This window comes from Microcebus murinus, chromosome 24, assembly GCF_040939455.1.
Source record: "Microcebus murinus isolate Inina chromosome 24, M.murinus_Inina_mat1.0, whole genome shotgun sequence".
Classification (NCBI taxonomy): domain Eukaryota; kingdom Metazoa; phylum Chordata; class Mammalia; order Primates; family Cheirogaleidae; genus Microcebus; species Microcebus murinus.
The window spans coordinates 29,217,514-29,239,872 of NC_134127.1; the positions used below are offsets into that span (position 1 = coordinate 29,217,514).

The 22,359-nt window shown below is 42.5% G+C and overlaps 1 protein-coding gene across 2 annotated transcripts in view; it reads left to right on the top strand.

Moving 5' to 3' along the window:
* Positions 1 to 22,359, top strand: part of CSMD1 (CUB and Sushi multiple domains 1) — a 1,569,742-nt gene that overhangs the window by 1,402,327 nt on the left and 145,056 nt on the right. For both annotated transcript variants that reach the window (XM_020282735.2, XM_075997279.1), the window contains exons 34-37: positions 459 to 662; positions 1,580 to 1,704; positions 2,160 to 2,256; positions 9,147 to 9,251. In XM_020282735.2, coding sequence (XP_020138324.2) covers positions 459 to 662; positions 1,580 to 1,704; positions 2,160 to 2,256; positions 9,147 to 9,251 — 531 coding nt within the window. The remainder of the gene's footprint in view (positions 1 to 458; positions 663 to 1,579; positions 1,705 to 2,159; positions 2,257 to 9,146; positions 9,252 to 22,359) is intronic.

Genomic DNA, 22,359 nt, shown 5'->3' on the forward strand with positions numbered 1-22,359 from the left:
AGTCAAAATGTAGTCAAAACTTCCTTCCGTGCACAAAACTACTAAAACTATTGTATAAAATTACCTTTGGGCTGTGTGTGGAAGACATATATTAAACAAAACTAAGTTTTGTGGTCAGAGTTGGATCCCGTCCCCAAGATATCTTGTTATGCCTATGCAAATAGTATAGTTATTCCATATTTCACTTTTATTTATGGAAAAAATCAATTATAATATATCATTAATTTTTTCCCACTATAGGTTTTAGATGGTGTGAAATTTCATCGACTTTTGCTTTCTGATAGAAAATACTTCAACACTGAATTGAAGCATAGTTGAATGAAAGCAATATCACGACTTGCATTTTTATAGCCTTGGTTTCTTAGCAGCGGTTAGTGTCCGTCATTGCTCAGATTCGAGGCAGTGTCTCAACTTCCCAGTGGAGATGCAGATGTCCGTGTTCTGTGTTCTGTCCCCAGCCGTTCCGCGGACCAGCGACACCCAGTGCAGTTCTGTGCCGGAGCCCAGATACGGGAGGAGAATTGGTTCTGAGTTCTCTGCAGGCTCGATCGTCCGATTCGAGTGCAACCCGGGCTACCTGCTCCAGGGCTCCACAGCGCTCCGCTGCCAGTCAGTGCCCAACGCCCTGGCGCAGTGGAATGACACGGTCCCCAGCTGCGTGGGTAAGCCATGTCCTTGCATGTGGCAGCTCACGCGGGCGGCGGGGGGGGGGGTGACCAGAAGTGCTCAGCAGCGCCTTAGAGCTGGTCTGTCTGGTCCACAGCAGCCCATCACACGCGTGACCCGCATCAGAGCGATTTATTTTATTGTAAATAATCGAGTAGTAGCCAAACCCTAAAAGTTATTGTGTCCCATAAAACAACTCATCAGCCTAACCAGGATACAGTGTGTTTTTGTTCTCAGTGCCCATTAAGATGCCATCAGCTCTAAAGTCTTGGATATACAACATCATTCCATTTGGGGGGAAAATCATTATAATATTGATTTGCAATATTACTGACATAATGTCCTTTTAATAAATTGGGGCTGATGAATGTCTGGAAAGTAGTAGGTTAGTGCAGCCTGAATAACAATGACCTTGTTAGCTGTACTTTATTTGCTTCCTTTGTGTAGGAAACTCTAGTGCAATCATGGTTAGCGCCCACATTCACTCGCACACTTTAAGTGTCTCCTCTCTGGACTTGCTCATAAATCACATTAATATCACTTGGAGTTGCATGTCTACACAGAGAAGAGGATATTCTACCAAGGCCCCGCAATTACAGTAGATAAATCATTCCAAACACAACTCACTTCCGAGATGCCATTTTTGGGTGCAGCCCTTTCTTAGAGAATTGAAAAAGATTTCCTTATAGACTCAAGATCTATAACTTAGTAACATGGTGGATAATAACCAATGATATCACCAACTTAAAAGAGAATGGACTAAATTGTGTCTTGGCTAAAAATGTCATTTAACATGTCATATACATGTAATGGTTCTCTTGTTATCTGATCCCACGGTAAAAGAAAACTGAATGCCAAATTCATGTTGTCCTCATCGCACTTTCTTTTTATGAAATATAGTTTTCTCCTTCAGTCCCCTGCAGCGGCAACTTCACCCAGCGGAGAGGAACCATCCTGTCCCCCGGCTACCCTGAGCCATATGGCAACAACCTGAACTGTGTGTGGAAGATCATAGTGACGGAGGGGTCAGGAATTCAGGTGGGTCCTCCAAGTGCATGGTCTACAAGCAGGGGTCAGCTGGGGGCCTTGGGCTTCTCTCTCTTTCTCTTTCTCTTTTCCTTTCCTTTCCTTTCCTTTCCTTTCCTTTCCTTTCCTTTCCTTTCCTTTCCTTTCCTTTCCTTTCCTTTTTCCTTTCCTATTTTGTATTGGTTATTTTAAATACGTAGACCATAATCTGTTTCTCTTTTCTTACTCTCTCTACATGTTTCTAATAATCATGTTTCTATATTAGGGATCAAAATAATCCATTTTTTAGGCTAAAAACTATCAAAAGCGCCCTTTGTAGAGATTGTTGAATGTTCTTTCATGGTCTGCTTCCTCTGCCTCTGCCATGTCCATGCACATGTGTGTATATCAGTCACGAAAACCCCTGTGTGAGCAGACCCATGCTGTCAGGCCACAGACAGCACTAACTCAACGCCATGGTTTGGCAGATCCAGGTGATCAGCTTCGCCACGGAGCAGAACTGGGACTCGCTGGAGATCCACGATGGCGGGGACGCCACGGCCCCCAGGCTGGGGAGTTTCTCAGGTGAGATGTCCCCGGTTCGGAACGTGCAGACGCTTAGGAAACAGAGCACACGACACCCAGGGTAGATGTTTTCCTGCAAAACCCCTCCGTCTGCAAAGTGGTTTCTCTGGTGTTGAAAGGCTCAGGGAAACGTCGCTACCCACAGGCGGGAACACGGAAAGGTGCGTTCTGTGTGCGCAGGGCCGGGCTGGACGTGTCAGGTCGCTCGGCTTCCCGGTGTGGCAGGTGCCCAGGCTGGCAGTGGGTGCAGACCTGGGTGATGGGAGGTGGGGAGGAGGCTGAGACTGGGGGTGGAGCGGGGGCTGTTCTAGGCTGTGAAAACGAAAGCAATCTGGGAAAAATCACACCGCGTTATGGGACTCAATTAGGATCGAGATCTGCAACTTTTTGCTACATAAGAGTTATAGAAAACCTTGACCCTTTACTCACAAGTAGCCCGGCTGGAGTTGCAGTCAAGGCAGCTCGGTCCTCTCTGGCTGTTCCACCCACCTCCAACATTCTTGCAAATGCACCTGTCGAGAGATTCTCCTTTTGAAATGCGCCGGCAAGCCCGCCCTGCCCATCTCTCTCCCAGGAGCGTCATTCCCATCTCAGTAACGCTTTCTTTCGCCATACGCAGCAGGCCATCCTGCCCGCAGACACGGGCACTGCGCAGCGTGAGCATGTCACACATCACCAACAGCAGAGTGGCGATTCCCTGAGCACCTCGGGGTGCAGGCTGCTCATGTGTGTTGACATGTATGTTTAATTCTACCCTGGAAATAGCACCATGAACTAAGTTCCATTGCTGTCCTTGTTTTAGAGATGAAGAACGAAGATGTAGATGCTACAGAATTGCCCAGGATGAAACAGAAAAATAATTATTTTTCTGAGCTCCCCTGCCCACACTAGACTATGCGTAATCCATCTCCTTTTTAAAAAAAAATAAAAAAATGTCGAGTAAGAGTAGAATGGAGCTGATCGGGAAGGAGCGGGGAGGAGGGGGCAGGTATATACATACATAATGAGTGAGATGTGCACCATCTGGGGGATGGTCAGGCTTGAAGCTCAGACTTGTGGGGGGAGGGGATAAGGGCATTATATGAACTTTACAATTTGTACCCCATAATATGCTGAGATAAAAAAAAGTGTCTACAAGCACCACTAACTTTCACTTGGGTTTGCCAAGCAAAATTGTTTACCAAGAATTAAACACTTGATTTACACTCTTAAAAAATAAAAAAAAAAAGAGTGGAATGGAGATGTTTAGGGAAGCAATATACATAGTTAAAAAAAGAATCTTCAGCCTCCCTGTGCACTGGGGACAAACCAGGGACAGAGCTCAGGCCGGTGAGCTAGAAGGAGGCATCTACTGTGAGGCAGCCCTCGGTAGGAGACCCACAGACAGAAAGTAAAGACGGGAAGTGTTTTTTCTAAAAGGATTTATGCGTAGTTAAGTAGAGTAATGGAGTGGAAAAAGTCACTGATTACTCCAAATTATAGGCAAAATCAGGCAAAAAGTAGTATGTAAACAATGTAACGAAAACATATTTGAATAAATTAGTTAGATCTGTAGTAAGAACATATTGTTCTTTCTACAAATATTATCTGAAAACACAGAAATAACATAATAGGGAGAGGAGGATGGCAAATGACAAGCGTCACATATACTGAACAAAAAAAAAAATCGGTTAACGTTGGTGTTTTCTTAGTGATGTCTGTTTCTTTCCTTGATATGCTACAAAGGATCTCGAGTTGGGTCCTGAGCAGTTCACACCCCTCCCCTGGCTGCCCCTCCCCCACAAACACCATTCCCTGTCCAAGGCCTAGGCGGCCCTTCCCAGCTGGGCAGCCACCACTTGGCTTCTGCTGGATCCTGGGGGCAGGGCGGGGGGTGTACCTCAGACAGATTAATTTTCATTTTGCAAAAGGGCCAAGTGGCTCACGTTGCAACATTCCACCATCTGCACTGCATTATCTATTATGTAGTTTACAACAGCCTCTCCTTGTCAAGTTTGCTGAACAGCAAGGACAGGCCTGCAGTCTGTTGCCTAAATTGTCCCATTTGTAAAAGTTATCTATCCTCATCTATCCATTCATCTATCTATCCATGTATCTATCCATGTAGCTATCCATGTAGCTATCCATCCATCTATCTATCCATCCATCTATTCATCTATCTATCCATCCATCTATCTATCTATCCATCTATATATCCATCCATCTATCCATCCATCCATCTATCCATCCATCCATCCATCTATCCATCTATCCATCCATCCATCCATGAATCCATCCATCCATATATCCATCTCTCTATCCATCCATCTAACCATCCATCTATCCATCCATCCATCTATCCATCCATCCATCCATCTATCCATCTATCCATCCATCCATCCATGAATCCATCCATCCATATATCCATCTCTCTATCCATCCATCTAACCATCCATCTATCTATCCATCCATCTATCCACCCATCTATCTATCCATCTATCCATCCATCCATCTATCTATCCATCCATCTATCCATCCATCTATACATCTATCTATCCATCCATCTATCCACCCATCTATCTATCCATCTATCCATCCATCCATCTATCTATTCATCCATCTATCTATCCATCCATCTATACATCTATCTATCCATCCATCTATCCATCCATCCATCCATCGATCCATCCATCCATCCATCTATCTATCCATCCATCTATACATCTATCCATCCATCCATCTATCTATCCATCCATCTATACATCTATCTATTCATCCATCTATCTATCCATCCATCCATCCATCCATCCATCTATCCATCTATCTATCCATCCATCTATACATCTATCTATCCATCCATCTATCTATCCATCCATCTATCTATCCATCTATCCATCCATCCATCTATCCATCCATCTATCCATCCATCTTACATCTATCTGTCCATCCATCTATCTATCTATCCATCCATCCATCCATCTATCCATCTATCTATCCATCCATCTATCTATTCATCCATCTATCTATCCATCTATCCATCCATCCATCTATCCATCCATCTATACATCTATCTATCCATCCATCCATCTATCTATACAACCATCCACCCATCCATCCATCCACCCATCTATCCATCTATCCATCCATCCATCCATCTATCCATCCATCTATACATCTATCTATCCATCCATCTATCTATCTATCCATCCATCCATCCATCCATCCATCCATCCATCCATCCATCCATCCATCTATCCATCCATCTATCCATCTATCCATCCATCTATCCATCCATATATCTATCCATCTATCCATCCGTCCATCTATCCATCCATCTATCTATTCATCCATCCATCTATCCATCTATGTATCTATCTATCTATCTATCTATCTATCTATCTATCTATCCATCCATCCATCTATCCATCCATCTATCCATCCATCCATCTATTCATCCATCCATCCATCTATCTATCCACCCATCTATCTATCCATCTGACTATCCAACCAACTAAGGCGTTACATCAGCAAACATTTTAAGTGTCTGTCATTCTACACAGACTATTGTTTTCTTACAGTGAATTATGCACTAACGATTCAGGCCTAACATGACTCCACCTCCCAGAGCCAACCCTTCTTGGCAGCCAGGGAAAATGGAATGGAACATAGACGCCAGATTGCAGGCAGGGAACCCACCTTCCAAAAGGCCTTACACATGCACACGCACATACACACATGCACTCATCCTGCACACGCACACACACATGCACTCATCTCACACATGCGCACGCACACATGCACTAATCACACACACACTAATCCTACACATGCACACATGCACTCATACTGCACACATGCACACATGAACTCATCCTGCACACACACACACACACACACACACACTAATCCCACACATTCGCACACAAATGCACTCATCCCCCCCCACACACACACACACGCACATGCACTCATCCTGCACACTGAAAGGTCTAAAAGCAGCAGGTGTCTGTACCCGGGGTTAACCCCCTCCCAGCTTTAGTCATTCAAAAGGCTCAGCTATTGAGAGCAGAGAGGGTGGTGACGAAGGCTTCATGTTAGAGGGCTGGAGTGACTGACGAGAAGGAAGGTTGGGGAGCTTCCCGGGCCTGGGTCTCCTCCAGGAAATTAGGGTATAATTGAATTCCTTGCAGCACCACAGGAAGCGACAGGACCTTGGAAAGAAAATGGTACCTGGATTCACTCAGAAAGGCTAGATTCAGGACCAGGGAGCTCTCAGAGGTGTGCGCCAAGCCTTGGAGCCACTAGAGTTCGAGGGTCTGCGTGGGCTTGGGGAGTGGGCACACATGCAGCAAAGAGCTGAGGACCCCAGAGTTCGGGGCCAGTGGCGGTCCTGAAGAGAGGAGGGATTCCTGACAATGGTGCGGATTAAATTCTCCCCACTCCCCAGGATGAGTCCTCAAAGTCAAATGAAGTCGATTTAGAAATGTATTACAAGGTGTTTTTACGCCCACATCTAGAAATGAAATTCGCAAGCGTTCTCCATCTGTGAAAAGAGAGTTTTGTGTGCAGAATGGATGCACGTGGAGAAGGCCAGGCACCGCCTTGCTGCTGAGCTGGCGGCTGTCTCATCAGTCCAGGCGCGAGATGAAGGCGGTGGTAGCCGAGTGGAAGAGTAATTACACCTGCCGCAGCTCCGCATTTTGAGTGGCAAGCTCAGTCGCTTGTTGCTCTTATGACTTAATGAAGTTCGAGTCTCTTTCCCAATCAGGGAAAGTTCTCCTTTGTATCAAGTCTGAAGATAATTGGTGTGTTTGGCGAGGTGGTTAATGGGTTCTACCTGGCTGATAAACACATATCTGTTAAATGAATAAGTGAGCGGCTTAGTTTGGGAAATGAGTAGAAACATTTGAACAAGTGGGAATTAGAAAAGCAAAATAGAGCAGGGCAGAGGGAAGCAGCATCCCAGGCCTATGATTAGGGGGAGCACCTTGAAACAAGAAAAAATAAATTATGAAAACAAAGTAATGAGACGAAACTAGAAATGCAGGCAATGGTCAGATCAGGCAGGGTCTTAAGGCCCAAATCAAGGAGACTGAAATGTGGCCCTAAGATGATCCGGAATCTGCGAGAATTTTAACATGACATAATGGTTAAGTATTTAAAAGAGTTTTGCAACTGCTGAATAGTGAATTGGATTAGGGCAAGAGCAGAGTCAGGAAACCAGGTAGACGATGGCACTACTCCTGGTGACGGGGCACTGCTGGTGGCCCTGAGCTGACGGCTGGAAGACGGTGAGATGAAGTGAGGGAAACCGGCTTGGGGAAAGGTCTGGGCTCGTCAGGGCCTGCGGACTGCTCGGAGTGATAGAGGGAGGAGGGAAGCCCCGGCAGAGGGCGTGCGAGGCCGCTGGTGGTGCTGTGATTGAAGACCGGGAACAGGGAGGCTGGGTAGATGTTGCAGGGACAGAACAGGAGTTCAGGTTTGCCCGCGTCTGCGCACGCCATGCGCGCCCGCGTCCGTGTGCACAGACACGGCCGCCGTCCTCACCCGGAGCCATTAGTTTCAGAGGACATTGGGATCATTTAAGCCGAGAGTGGCGGGTGATGACAGAGGGCCTTATCTTTTCACCAGTACTCATCCCCTGGCTTTGTCATTTAAGACAAGTTTCTCTCTTCACCCACTCGTCCTGTCTTCAGCTGAGCTCACGCTGCTGAGTTGCCTGCGCGGGGCGAGTTCCCCACGGTGGGCGCTGCTCGGCGTGGTCTGCGCGGCCTGACGAGAGAGCGGCTTCCGTCTGGTGGAGTACTGAGCACACACGCTTTAGCGAAAAAAGTTATTTAAATGCGTCTGTTATTTTTCTGTATTTTGATGTGTCCTACCACAGGGTCTTACACTTGTTTTTTATTATTATTTTATTTTTTTATTTTTCCAGCATATTATGGGGTACAAATGTTAAGATTACACATATTGCCCTTGCCACCCCTCCCCCCTCGAGTCACAGCTCCAGGGGTGACCATCCCCCGGTTGGTGCACATCGCTCTCACTATGTATGTATACACCCATCCCCCCCCACCCGACACCCGATAAATGCTAATCCTATATGTCCGCTTAGGTGTTGATCAGTTAATGCCAGTTTGCTGGTGCGTACACGTGGTGCTTGTTTTTCCATTCTTGGATCTTACCCTTGGGAGTGAAGAACACATTTCTCTTTCTCAGCACCTGCCAGCGCCACCCCTTGTCTGTGACCCTTGTCCTCGGTGTCCACATTTCCTTTTCTGATGTGTCCGTTACTCCGATGCAGGCTGCTGGGACGTTTTAAGCGAAGGAAGCAGCGTCATAAAAATAAACCTATATTTTCCTTTTCAAGCACATTTAGTTGAAATCATTCACAGATCTCTGGGGAACAGTATTCAGTAGGAGCTGCTTAGGGAATGGAAAAGGGACGGACACATCGTCCAGACCAACATCTTGCGAGGCACACGTCAGAGCCGCACCTACCCGTCTCTCCTGAGACTTGGGGTGTTGAAATTTTGTCTCTTCTTTGTTCATGTTGGGTAAAATAAAAAAATAAATAAATAAATACATAAAATTTAAAGTGGAAGATCGCATTGCTGCGGCAATGCAAGAGCCACACGCTTGGCAAAACATCAGAGTTTTTGCACCATGGACAGTGTGCCAGATGCGTGTCACATCTGCTTGAGGACATCAGGGGAAAGCACGTGGATGTTTTTATTGCATCTCGAAAAACAGGACAGCTGACTGTGTCATGCTCAAAATCAACACTCAGATTAAACACATGGGGATCAATCTAGAGGAGTTTGTGAGCCTAAAGAAATATCCCCGTATATTTAATATCTAGAAAATTGAGTGAGTTTGCAGAGCTAATGCTCCGTCCGCGTTGTCTCCCACAGGGACCACGGTGCCGGCCCTGCTGAACAGCACCTCCAACCAGCTGTACCTGCACTTCCAGTCCGACATCAGCGTGGCGGCGGCCGGGTTCCACCTGGAATACAAAAGTAAGGTCGTCTGTTTTTGCATCTGGCTCTCATTGTTATATTGAGCCATTTTCTTAACCACTTCGGGACCGCGCTCACCGGCCGCGAAGCCTCGCCCGCAGCGGCCCGCAGCCCCACGGCAGTCTGCGCTGGGCACTGACGGCGGTCCGTCTGCTCCTGCGTGGTGAGGAAGGCTTGAAGGCCCTGAACGCTTGTTTGACTCTACAGGCAGCTTCACTTGTCATGTAAATCAAATAGGTAACATATACATACATGTTTTCATTACGTTATTTTTAAATGTTCACAATGTTATTTTGATAAATGAAAAATTAGAAAAGTCATATCACGGCCATTGGCTAAAGTCACAGTGCGCATTCATCTGTGGCTGTCGATTGTAGTCGACGCTGGTCCCGAAGTGGTTAAAGGAAACATAAAAATGCATGATCTTCTTAGATAGTAAAATATTGTCTGTTCTAAAACCATGTCTACGATTTGCGTGAAATCCGGTCTTATAAGCCTGGCCCTGTGAAATATCTATTACAAAAGAAGTGTAGAAAGTTTAGCATCTGGGATAATTAGATAAAACAACTGCTATCATTTCAGGTTGTTTGTATTAAAAAGCACAAAAACTACCCATTTGTAATGTGACTGGTTTTCTTGCGAGTGATGAAAAACATTGGTATTAGCATCCAACAACACAGGAAACCATAACTTCCAAATAGATCATGGCGATGAGCCTTTCCTCTCGCAAGTCTTAAAGGCTGTTAAAATAAGAACTAGCAAAGAGCAGCCACTCGGCGCCTGCGTCTGTGCACTATTCATTTTAATTGGAGGGCGGCGCCCAGGAGACGCTAACCTTTTAAAAATGGATGTGAGACTGAGTTAATAGCCTGATGAATGGATGACAAAGGTCAAGTTCACAAATCCTTTTCGTCACTTGATTACGCAGGCAAACCTTGCAAAAGCGAAATAAGAATTTCCAATGAGAGTAGGGTTTATTTTAGAGCATGTTTTCAAGCACTAAAAAATGCTTAATGTCGATATTCATCTCCTTTAATAAGCAGTTGCAAATAAGCCAATACACGGATGCGCTTTAATAGGTGATCTTCTGAATTGAGATAAACAGTTTGCTGGGACATAACGGGCGAATGCCTTTGAAAGGCCAGATTTCCAGGTGATGATGAATATTCCGGACCGGATACAAACCGCAGGGCTGTTCCACATTCTGGTTAAATTTCCCTACTCATTACCGGCATTTGTATGCACATTTATTCCAATTTATATGAGTAGAACTTCTTTAGTGACAGTGTAGAATTATACTGTGGGTGTTATTTGTGTAAGGTATGAATGGGAGAAATCTGCTTCTTTGATGCATTTTGTGAGCATCTGTAGACAGGAAAATATAAACCTTATTTATGATACTCTTAATAAGTTCACTGATGGCTTTTTAGCGGTGCTAGTTAGTGTTGATGAATGTTCTTACCCTCTCAAACTGGTCTTATAGATTTTCTGGCTTTTCATTCACTTTTCACGGAAAGAGATGCTAGCAAAATAATTAGTCTACAATTATTATGGTCCACAATGACCCCTCCACTCACACGAGCTACAGCTCCATCAATATAATTATCTACATTCCACTTTACTCCCAGTCAACACAATTCATTAAAAGAGAGTCACATATTTCTCTTTGAAACAAACCTTCTTCGAGAATCCAAGCCCTTGTATAATTACTTAATGTATTTATTTTTTATATGGCCAAACATCATACTCATTTCCACTTATTATTTTCGAGTGTGTGGTTTTGTTTGTTTGTTTGTTTGTTTGTTTGTTTTTTTGATGTTAACACCATTTGCACTGGGCTCTTTTTTCCCAAAAGGAACCAAAACAAAACAAAGATTCAGAAATCTCAGATCACAGATGTGTAAACAGCATTAATATTGGTTTGTCCTGGAAATGAGAGAATCTAACCTGAATATATTCAGTGGGGAGCTCGCTGCGAGGCGTCAAAATGGCAGTAGCCATTTCTAAGCTTGGTGTTTAAGTCGTTGGTGGGTCTGGCGGGAAGAGGAGGGTCTGGCGGGAGGTCACATCTCAGGCTGCCGAATCTTCCAGTGCTGAGCGGCCGCCGGCATGAGCTTCGCAAGGGCTGGAGTTAGAAGAGCCTCGCCTTCAGCGTTCAGCTGTCCCCAGCCCCTTTCTAACGCAGCCAGTCTCCATCCACACTGCTCCCCTGTGGCAGATGGCTGTCGCCCATTTCTCTGTGCTGAGCCCCCCACGGGACGCAGGGGCTGGTTCGGTTGATCTTCTGCAGCCTGAGTCAGACCATTGCGTTGCACAGAGGGTGGGTTTTCTCAGCATCTCTGTCCTTCCTACCGAGGGGGTGAAATCCTACCTGTGGTTGGCCTTGGGAGGGAATTTCCTGCCTGTGCCTGGTGCCAGGAGACCCAGTCTTGGAATTGGCAAAGAATCCTAAGCCCCTGCCACCCTCCTGCCCTGTTCCCAGAGATGCAGGATGCTTTTCCTCTCCAAGCCGCACTGCGTCTTTGCCTGGTCCCAGAAGTGGCAGGGTTTGCTGCTCCTCCCACGGTGGTCTAAGGCATGTGTGACCCGAGAGTGAAGGTTCAGGGACGTGTGTGCATGTGTGGTCTCGTGCCCCTCTTTCTCCAGATCCCTGGCACTGGGGGTGGGGGACTCCCCCCAGGCTCTTGCTGTGTCCCCAACATTTCTCCTGGCCACCTGCTAGAGGCTGTGGGAGGAAGGACACACTCCTGTCCGTCTGGTCCCTGTGGCCGTTCACTCAGATGGAGCCGGTTGATTCTGACCTGGTCACTCTCACCTGAGCTCGACCACATGGACCCCACACCTGTCTCTCCTGGAAGGGGCTTGTCCTTCGGCAATGAGGTCACCTGAGCATCCACAACCTCAGCACCCCCGGTAGATTCAAGAGAAGTTACGATTTTATAGTTCAGCATTTTCTCACTGTTAAAGTGGGAGCGATGTTTTATTTTGCAGATTTCTGTATCCCAAGTGGGTGGGATTTTTACGTGGTTCTAGTTCAAGCGTTTTAAAATTTAAGGGTTTCAACATTTCTTTAGTGGGTTTTTAAATTACTCGAGGGATTTTTTAGGGGCTTTGGGGGTTTTAAAATTGTTCCAGTTTAACGATGGCTATATTTAGGTTAACCATTGAGAAGCTTTTCTCAGATGCTCGTTTTTAAGCATCAGATTAAGAAACTTTTCTGAGTTGCCTATCTCAAGCATAATTTTAAATTAGTGACATAGGTTTCATCACAACTGAAGAAATTTGAGAGATATTCACAGATAAATCAGAATTAAATTTATTATGCATTAGCAGGATGATCTCATCTAATTGAGAACTGCTTCCTATTTGCAGATAGTTTGTGACAGAAACCATTTGTTCTGATTTTTATATGTAACAATGCTTGTTTAATAATCATATTTTTTCATTTTTAGACTTTATTAAATTCAACTATTATTATGATTGAACTGATATGCATTTGTCTTGCTAAATGAGAAGATATTTGAGTTCTGGGTCCTCCATGAACCCTTCAACACCCTATCTAATGGCATCAATCCAAAATTAATACCCTAAAGCCAATCAGTGTATTCAACCTCAAGCTAAAGGCTGCTACAACTGTTCTGTTTCCTGCTAGTGTAATGCCACTGAGTCAACCTAACACCCAAGTAATTCTATTTATGGAAATTTTTGTTTCACTGTCTTTCTTTTTTATTTTTTTTGTTTTTGAGACAAGTCTCACTCTGTTGCCCAGGCTAGAGTGAGTGCTGTGGAGTCAGCCTAGCTCACAGCAACCTCAAACTCCTGGGCTCAAGCAATCCTCCTGCCTCAACCTCCCAAGTAGCTGAGACTACAGGCATGCACCACCATGCCCGGCTAATTTTTTCTATATATATTAGTTGGCCAATTAATTTTATTTCTATTTATAGTAGAGATGGGGTCTCACTCTTGCTCAGGCTGGTTTTGAACTCCTGACCTCAGTGATCCACCCTCCTCGGCCTCCCAGAGTGCTAGGATTACAGGCGTGAGCCACCGTGCCCGGCCTCAGCCTTTCTTAAGAGGAATTTTTCCAATCAACTTTCACTACTGGGAAACCCAGTGGAGTTAACAAAATATCTCTAGACTCCATAAGATATGACATTTGCTTGGAAAAGCAAGTAAGATAGACATGCTACAGTGCAGTATACACCCTGTGATATAACATATCACCATTTCAAGTATGCCAAGTACAAGGCTTATTATATATAATTCAGTCCTTCACATAATATATTTATATAATTGGTAGTTAAGTATATAGTGAAAACAATGTGTCATAAATGGATAAGACCTCACTCAAAAAAATACATAGTCAAATGCATAAAAATAAGAATATCTAGATTAAAAATATGATAACTTCTTTTCAAGTATTTGATGCAACTTAAAATGAAAAAAATGTGTGTACAGTGAGGAAATTATTTAAAAGAAAAAAATTTTAAAGGCAACCAAACTAAAAAGAGAGGTATAAATGTATTAGCCATCTAATAAGAGCATTGCTTTTATTAAGCCTTAAATTTAGCATTGAATTTTCTGGAAGTGAAAAGCAAAAGAGGTAATAGAAATTATTTACATAATTCTCTTTTTTAAGAAATAGAATATAGTAATTAATTGAGATAAACTCTCTTGTTGCTCTGTATTCTAAAAGGTACTCTTCATTTGCAAGGGAATGGTCTTCAAAAAAGATTTTCTAGAAAATGCAGAAGTGATCTTTACGTGACGTCATCTCTCAGTTTCTGATGCGATGTTGGGAGCATGATATAATTAACTGCCTTAGTTTCTGCAGGCGGCTAAGAGTGTGATGAAATTGGTCAGCAGAATATTAACACTGTGAAGCCATGGTATTATGGGCATGCTTCTGAAACGCTCTCCTCCGTGCTTGCTCTCATTGATCAAGCACAAGCTGCGATTCATCTCCTTTGTGCGTGTGTCTCCAAACAGGCACTGCAGAGGAAAGTGTCTGAGTGAGGAGTAAAATTCAGGAAAATGCCCTATGTCTTTTGAAAAAAAAAAGTACTAAACATTTCTAGCAGGGTGTCACCATAATTGAGTATTGACAACTTGGATTAGCCCTGTATAATTACAATGATCCTTAACATGCAAATTATTAATGCATGTTTTAATGACTCTTTAATATTGCGTTGGTAATGCCAATAAGGTTTCTCGGTTTGATTGTCGGTGGGCATGAGTTAACATGCCAACAAATGAGAGATGGGACAAGGTAGAGCCTTATGACATACTTCTGGGTGTGTTTGCAGAGATTTCTTCCTGGGCACCCCGAGAGGAGACCACAGCACACCCTATAAACGAGCGTTCTTTCCATGGTGTGATGATGCTATCTTCTTTTTTTTTTTTTTTTTTTTTTTGAGACAGAGTCTCACTTTGTTGTCCAGGCTAGAGTGAGTGCGGTGGCGTCAGCCTAGCTCACAGCAACCTCAAACTCCTGGGCTCAAGGGATCCTCCTGCCTCAGCCTCCCGAGTAGCTGGGACTACAGGCATGTGCCACTATGCCCGGCTAATTTTATATATATATATCAGTTGGCCAATTAATTTCTTTCTATTTATAGTAGAGACGGGGTCTCGCTCTTGCTCAGGCTGGTTTTGAACTCCTGACCTTGAGCAATCCGCCCGCCTCGGCCTCCCAAGAGCTAGGATTACAGGCGTGAGCCACCGCGCCCAGCCCGATGTTATCTTCTTAATCGCTTAGTGTTAAGGCCCTTATTACATTTATTTCTATATGAATCAACTTGTAAGATTTTCTCTAAATATTTTTATTTCAAAGAACCTCCTGAGACCATTTTCTTAACTCCACAGTTTGGCAAACAAAAAATGTCCCTGTGTGTCCTATATAAATTGCTTTTATTAACATCAATTGACAATTATTCATGTGTCTCTCATTCCTAATGAAGTTCTACCTGTGCCAAGGACCAGGGAATTATTTCAAGTAACATAGATTCTAGCTTCTCTTTTACATCACGGAGAATTCCAGAGACCCTTCTGGGAATGTGAAGTCTCTTGTACAAGATTATTAGGCATTCAATATTTATTTGTGTGATGAGTCTAACTCAAAAGACCGATAACAGGTTAAAACTTTACTCCTACCTGTACTATTTTGGTATTTTAATGATTATTAAATTTAAGGGAAATGTGCAATATAAATTAATCACAAGGTCCCTTGGTTGACTTTCTTTCTAAATAAAGGGGCTGAAATAAGGTTTTCTGTTGTCCTTTGCTAGTCTTTGGAATTTCAGGCTTTAATCGATTTGAGGAGGGCAGGGGCAAGGGTGGATTCTACGGAACTGGGTCCTTATCCTAAAGTCACGTCTTATGGACAGTTGGCTACTGTTTCCACAGTTATTTAAAAGGTGGGTCCTACCAGTAAGTTCATATACTTACAATCTGACCTGGTCGTTGCTTGCAAGAATCCTCAATCGTAAAATGAACTCTGCCACTACCCACGTCTCAGAATGTCTCTCACATGAAAAAGACTTTTGTTGGAAATTAGTGGCTGTCACTTGGCACATCTGCCTCTGTGACTCACGTGAGGCCACTGATCATGTGATTGGTTTGTTTGCTGTTCCTATGTTGGCGTCTCTATGGGGGATGCAGAGTGTGGGCTTCCTAGTCCGCCATCTTCATCATGTCACCCCAGACTTGTCATACTTCTCAAAAAGCTAAAATCAAATAGTTGAAGGGCTAGGCAAATTAATTAACATTATTCTAAGAACAGAAAATTCAAAAAACAAATTCCTTCACTTCATTTTGTGCTAGCAATTTCTTATGTGGTCAGCAAAGAACATATTTGGCCTAAATGTTTGCACAGAGTTGTATCATCTGTTTTGAAGATGTGTGGTGAGTGTTGACTTTTTGAAATTATGTTCATCAGATTTTAAGTACTATTAAGATCTAATGTGTTGCATTATTTCACATTTTGGTTTGACGTGGATATGGTCTGTCTGCATAGACTTCTGAAAGTCTGGATATTTTAAAATGTAAGAATGTGCATGTTCATGTTTCTTCATATATCTAGAGCAAATACCACAAATATATGTTTATAATGATCATACATCTATATGAAGGAGTTTAGTTTTACACTCTGAGGATATAATAGAGTGCTATAAAACTTGAGTGAGCAGGTTTTTTTTTTCTCATAACAGGCAAGGGGGTCAATATATGTATCCTTGTGAGCTAAGTGGAAGCAGTCATAGATAATAAAGAAACAATAGAGATTTGGATTTGGCCCCTGGAACATCATTTGCTAAATCCAGTTTTGGAACATTAAAAAGAGAAATCTATTGCAATTATGTATATATTTTACTTAAAAAAATTCAATAAAGTTCCTGATTCAGTCGGTTGAGGACTGATGATTTGGCCTATTGAGTACTAAGAATTTCAATTAAATCTGAATATTTTACATTTGCTTATTTTTATAAAATTCAAATAAATGTAAAAGTTTTGTTAAGCATCGAAATGTTTACATATATAGTCACTTGTATTAAATGTCCACATTTTATTTGATAATTATTCTCTTTGATATATCTGATTTACAAATTAAACAATCTGAGAAGCCTTTAAGAAATTGCTATCATTGTCATTGTTTTAAACATATAATGGACCTTCCGCTCAAAAACCCTGGAAACTACAATAAATGCATGCACCACTAGATTTATTGCTGTGTAATTGAGGCTAAGTTCAAGTGTAATGTTTGGCATTTTAAAATACCAACTAAATTTAATAGTTGAGTTTTCTCAACCGTATGTCTGTCTAGTAAATTTTCAAGTGGAATGAGTTGCTAGAATTTGTAATAAACAGCTCTACGGAAAAGAGCACTTACACAGCTATATCGTTAGTAATCATTCCCATTCATAAAACAAATGTAGCAACTCTGCCATAAATACATAGCCCAGGACCTGTGTATAACAAGGATGTTTCATTTTTCACCACAAATGAGGGATACATTCAGCAACATGTCTCTGGGCACTGTTAATCTATTTCTTGTTATTTCTTAAAGCGATAGGTATCACTAAAGAGCCACTATTTCATCTCATTAGTTCTTTATTAATAAAAATAGGAGAACACATTATCTGGGCAGACAACATATTTTTTTAGATAAGGGGTGAGATAATTTTTCCCAAAATTAATATTCTTTTCATCGTGTCTTGTCCTTACCTCGCCTTTCCTGGGGCGCACACACTACAGGGAGAAAGTTCGAAGGGAGCGAATTTCATCGTGAACTCCCTACACTTGACCTCATCTAACCCTAATTATTTCCAAAAGCCCCACCTCTAAATGCTATCACTCTGGAGGGTCCAGCTTCCACATGAATGTTGAGGGAAACAAAACACCCCACCCGTAATGCTAATGAGGGAGAAAGAACAAGTGTTTTATCCGTGTGGGTCTGTGGTCTAGTTAGGGGAATGAAGCGCACTGATGGCCCAGGAGCAATTTTAACCCCCGCCTGTGAGCGCCGCTGCACGGTGTGGGGCCGGGAGCATCATTTGCGGAGAGGCGGGAGAGCCGGGTGTGCAGACAGGTCGCGCCATTGCCTGGTTTTGTGGGTTTGGGTGGGTTACTCACCCCTCCCCAGGGCTCAGCACATCAGCCTGAATCTGTGCGGCTCAGGTGTTTTGCAGGACACGCCTCCCTGTGTCACGGAGACCAAAGTGGCCCTGGGATCAGGCACAGCTGGGGAGCTCTGCGTTAGATAAAGCTGGAGAGAATCCATCACTGCGCCATTTTTCTGCGCCTTTAAGATACTAATGTAGCTTATGAATCCCCGAGAGAGACACACACAATGTTTGACTTCCCCCAAGTGTATTTTATCACTTCCCTTGACACTGGACACAGGATCCTTTATTCTCTGAAGTGACCTTATGTTCTAACAAATGGAAGGAACAGAAATACCATATATTACGTGTGCTGCACCTGCCAACAGTTTGCAGGTCTGACAAAATCATTTTGGCTCCATGTGCAGTCTAAATGCACTGGACAATAAATAAAACATAGTTTCTTTTCTATTCCTAGAATTGCATTGCATTCATGGAGCTTTCTCTACAGATGATCTTTGCTGTGCCGAAGACTTACTAACTCGTTACACATATGATATAAAAGTCTGTGTGTACAGTAGACGCGCTTATGTGTATTTCTGTGATCATGGCACCTGGCTTTTATTTGATCTGCTGTCACGTTCACATGCGGTCTCCCTAAGGGCCTGGATGGCTTTCTTCCCCTGTTTTCCAGCACATATCCTGACCTCTAATGCAATTTTGAATTAGGGTTTTAGAGAGCTGATCAGCAGAACTTCCATATTAAAGTGCACCACCCCTCTGGGCCTACAAAGAAAGATGGATTTTTATCTATCAGTTTTGTGCAAAAGAATAATTATTTAGTTATAGTAAACAGTGCAGTCAACAATTTTTTTTTATTTTCAAAATTAAAGAATGACTTTTTATGTCATTATAGCATTTGTGACAGTCTACTATGTTTTGGATGCTCATGTATCTGAACATATATGTATTTTGATTTATTTCCCATGCCACATAACTCCAGTCCTGTTATCTTTTCCCTTGGATCTGCTTCCTTGCTCTTTGGTTATTACGTTAACTGTTGTTTTGAGCTCTCCAGTTGGAAGGTATTTTTTAAGTTGCACATTTTGAAAACCACATACGCTCTAGCAGTCAAATGAAGACAATGCCAAGTTGAGAAAAATCACCCAGAGTTTTTCAGTTCATAATGTCTACAAAGGTCCCATGTATTCTGTTCTAAGTATTTGATAGACATTGCATGTTTATCATGTAATTTGAAAGTCATTTTGTTTGTATGATTTAAGCAAACTATTCTCAATTCCAGTGGATTTGGAACAATGGCTACAATAAATTCTGGAAACCTGACGAGACCATTGTTATATTCTGATTCATAACTCTTACATTTCATGATCAGTGGTAGGTGAGGCCATTAAACTATATTTTTGGCCAAATTAGGACACTCATCTTTTTTAATGGCTTTGTTTTATATTCTTTGCTTTCACAGGCTAGATTCATGGGGTTCGAAAACTTCTTTTGCGGCATTCTAAATCCAATTGCAACTTTATATAGGAGCACATTTCAAAAATGCCTGAATTTTAACATTGAAAATGAACACAAAATATATCTGCAGATAATATTGTATAAAACAACATAGTACATAAAACTCACCCCCCCAAGGCTGCCCCGTGTGTTTTGTTGTTTCTTTATAGCAATGGTTTTAAACATTTAGATTCCCCAAAATCACCTTCACGCCATCTCCACATTTAACCAGGGGCATGATGACTCCGACTCAGGCGGTTCGAGAACCACCTTTTGAAGCAACACTGCTTTCTCACGTGTGCGTGTTATCTGTCATTTATAGTATAAAATACAAGGACACTATTGGTTGAAAGAGCTAGAAATCCTTTCTATCAATAATTTTGCTAATAACGTGACAATTTGCTCCTTATGGATGTCTCTGCTTCTGAGAAATTGACTTAGAATTTTCCTATCACATGATCCTGTTTCACAACTTATTTTTAGCCTTTTAGAACAGTTCTTTCTATCTGTGTAAACCTTCCTAGATATCTATTTATGTGTCTAAATAAATGGCTGTGTGTGTAGGTCTGTCCATCACTTATGTGATCCCACCCCCCCAACTTAACAGCATAAATATCCCTTTCAACAGATGCAAGCATCTTTCTTCTAAAATGCTGCATAGGCCGGGCGTGGAGGCTCACGCCTGTAATCCTAGCACTCTGGGAGGCCGAGGCAAGAGGATCGCTCGAGGTCAGAAGTTCGAAATCAGCCTGAGCAAGAACAAGACCCGGTCTCTACTATAAATAGAAAGAAATTAATTGGCCAACTAATATATAGAGAAAAAATTAGCCGGGCATGGTGGCGCATGCCTGTAGTCCCAGCTACTCGGGAGGCTGAGGCGGGAGGATTGCTTGAGCCCAGGAGTTTGAGGTTGCTGTGAGCTAGGCTGACGCCACGGCACTCACTCTAGCCTGGGCTACAGAGCGAGACTCTGTCTCAAAAATAAATAAATAAATAAAACGCTGCATAAAAGAGAGATTTGTTAAAGAACATTCTCTCGTTAGGTTTTTTAAACAAAGGGTGTATACATGTATAGACCCAAATTTTCCTCCTTTCCAGTTCATATTTATCACCAAACACCACCTGGCCTACTTCCTGTCGCGTCATCTTTATTTCCCATTTTGATCAGTACAGTGATTAAATGCAAACAGCCTAATCTTGTTCCTCACCAACAGTTCTTCAGGAGAACACCTTCTGTCCCCTAAAAGTCAGAAAGTTAATCGTTTTATTCTACGTTACCGACTTTTTTGCACTACGCCACCTCCTTCCAGATTACTGTTTCGGGTCCCCACGGAGGAGCTCTGGCACAGAGACCTCCCCGTAGGGCTCTGCTCTGGCCCCTCCTGGGCTCCGCGCTGGCCTGTTCCAGCACTTCCGTCTCGGCCACACGCTCAGAGCCCAGCTCTCTTCCGCACCGGAGTCTGACACACCCTTGGCTATGAACACAGAAACCCCTGCAGGTCTTTTGCCCCCACCCATGACATAAAGCCACTGTTTCCACAGCGGCTTCATCACTCTCCGTGTTGCAGGTGGATTACTGCATCTCTAGGACAGAATTGCAATGTGCAGAAAATACCTGTCTTACCTCTTATCCACTTTGTCAATTCCTGGGTAAATAGAACAACAGGTTTCAGTGATGTTACTAAGAAATGGCCTTGCAAATAGCGTGCACGACCTTTGCATTCTCAGCTTCTAGCATAGCCTGTTGGCCCTGGAGAAGGAAGGAAAGACAGACCGTCGGTTCTTCCTACATTCCAAACACCATGGTCTGTGTATAACTGCTTCCCAAGTCTGGCCATTCTAAACACTGTTTGGAATGTTTCTGTGTGTTTTTATTTTATTCAGAAAATTAATTATAATTCCTAAGGGGACAGATATATATGCAAGGTTGTTTTTTTATTATTATTATTTTCAGGGGATGATTTGGATTTAGAGAATTCAAGGAAGGAGCAAATGAAAATACGTCAGTATACTATAACTGCATACAAATCAACATTTAATAGACAAAGTAAATAAATAAAAACCCGTTATATCTTATGTGAGAAAGGTGAGAATTTAGTAAATGGAATTTGATATGAATTATTCATTTTATTTTTTATTTCAAAATATTTTTTTCTCTTCATTTTGAACTTTTTGGAGTTACATATATCATTTGTTCTCTGTCATGCCAAGTGCATTCTTGAAGTATGCCAAAATGATGATGACGTGGTGTCTCCATAAATTAGATTTTTGGTGTTCCCAACTGCTCTTAGAAATTTTATACGAGGTATTTTAAGTCCATATATTCTTCAGGGTGAAATAAAAAAACTAAGTGATACATGACAGATGATTTTGCTCTTGTGTGGTGGGGAAGAAAGGATGGAATTTAAATGTCATCGTCATCTATATTCTAAACTTAAAAAAAAGAGAGATTTTAGATATACACCAATAAAACAAGTAAAAGGCCTAAGTGATTGTATTTTTTTTCATATTCAGCAGTTTTATCCTTCTATGAAAAGCCCCAAATGGCTTGAAAATCTGTGCTAGGCATAAATAGATTTCTGCTTAATGCTTGTGGTGTCATATATATATATATATATATATATATATATATATATATATATATACATATATATATATATATATTTAAATATAGCCATTTAAGGAAAAATCTATTTCAACTTAGATTTCAAAAATCTAAATCAACTTAGAAAAACTTCATGACACTCCTCATACCTACTCATCCCATATGGAATCAATATGTTGCGTGGCTTGAAATTATTCAGCCGATTATATACCCACGATTTCCATTCTGACCCGGATTCTGTAGCACGGTGTTCTCAAATGAGCGATCCCACTAATGAGAAATGAAGATACTTCTCTCTCTCTCTGTTTAACCTTCTCAGGATCCAGGGACAGAGGGGCAGGCCTGTTCCTGGTCCAACTCGGGGGTCTGGGGCAGGGACTGAGGGTGTGAG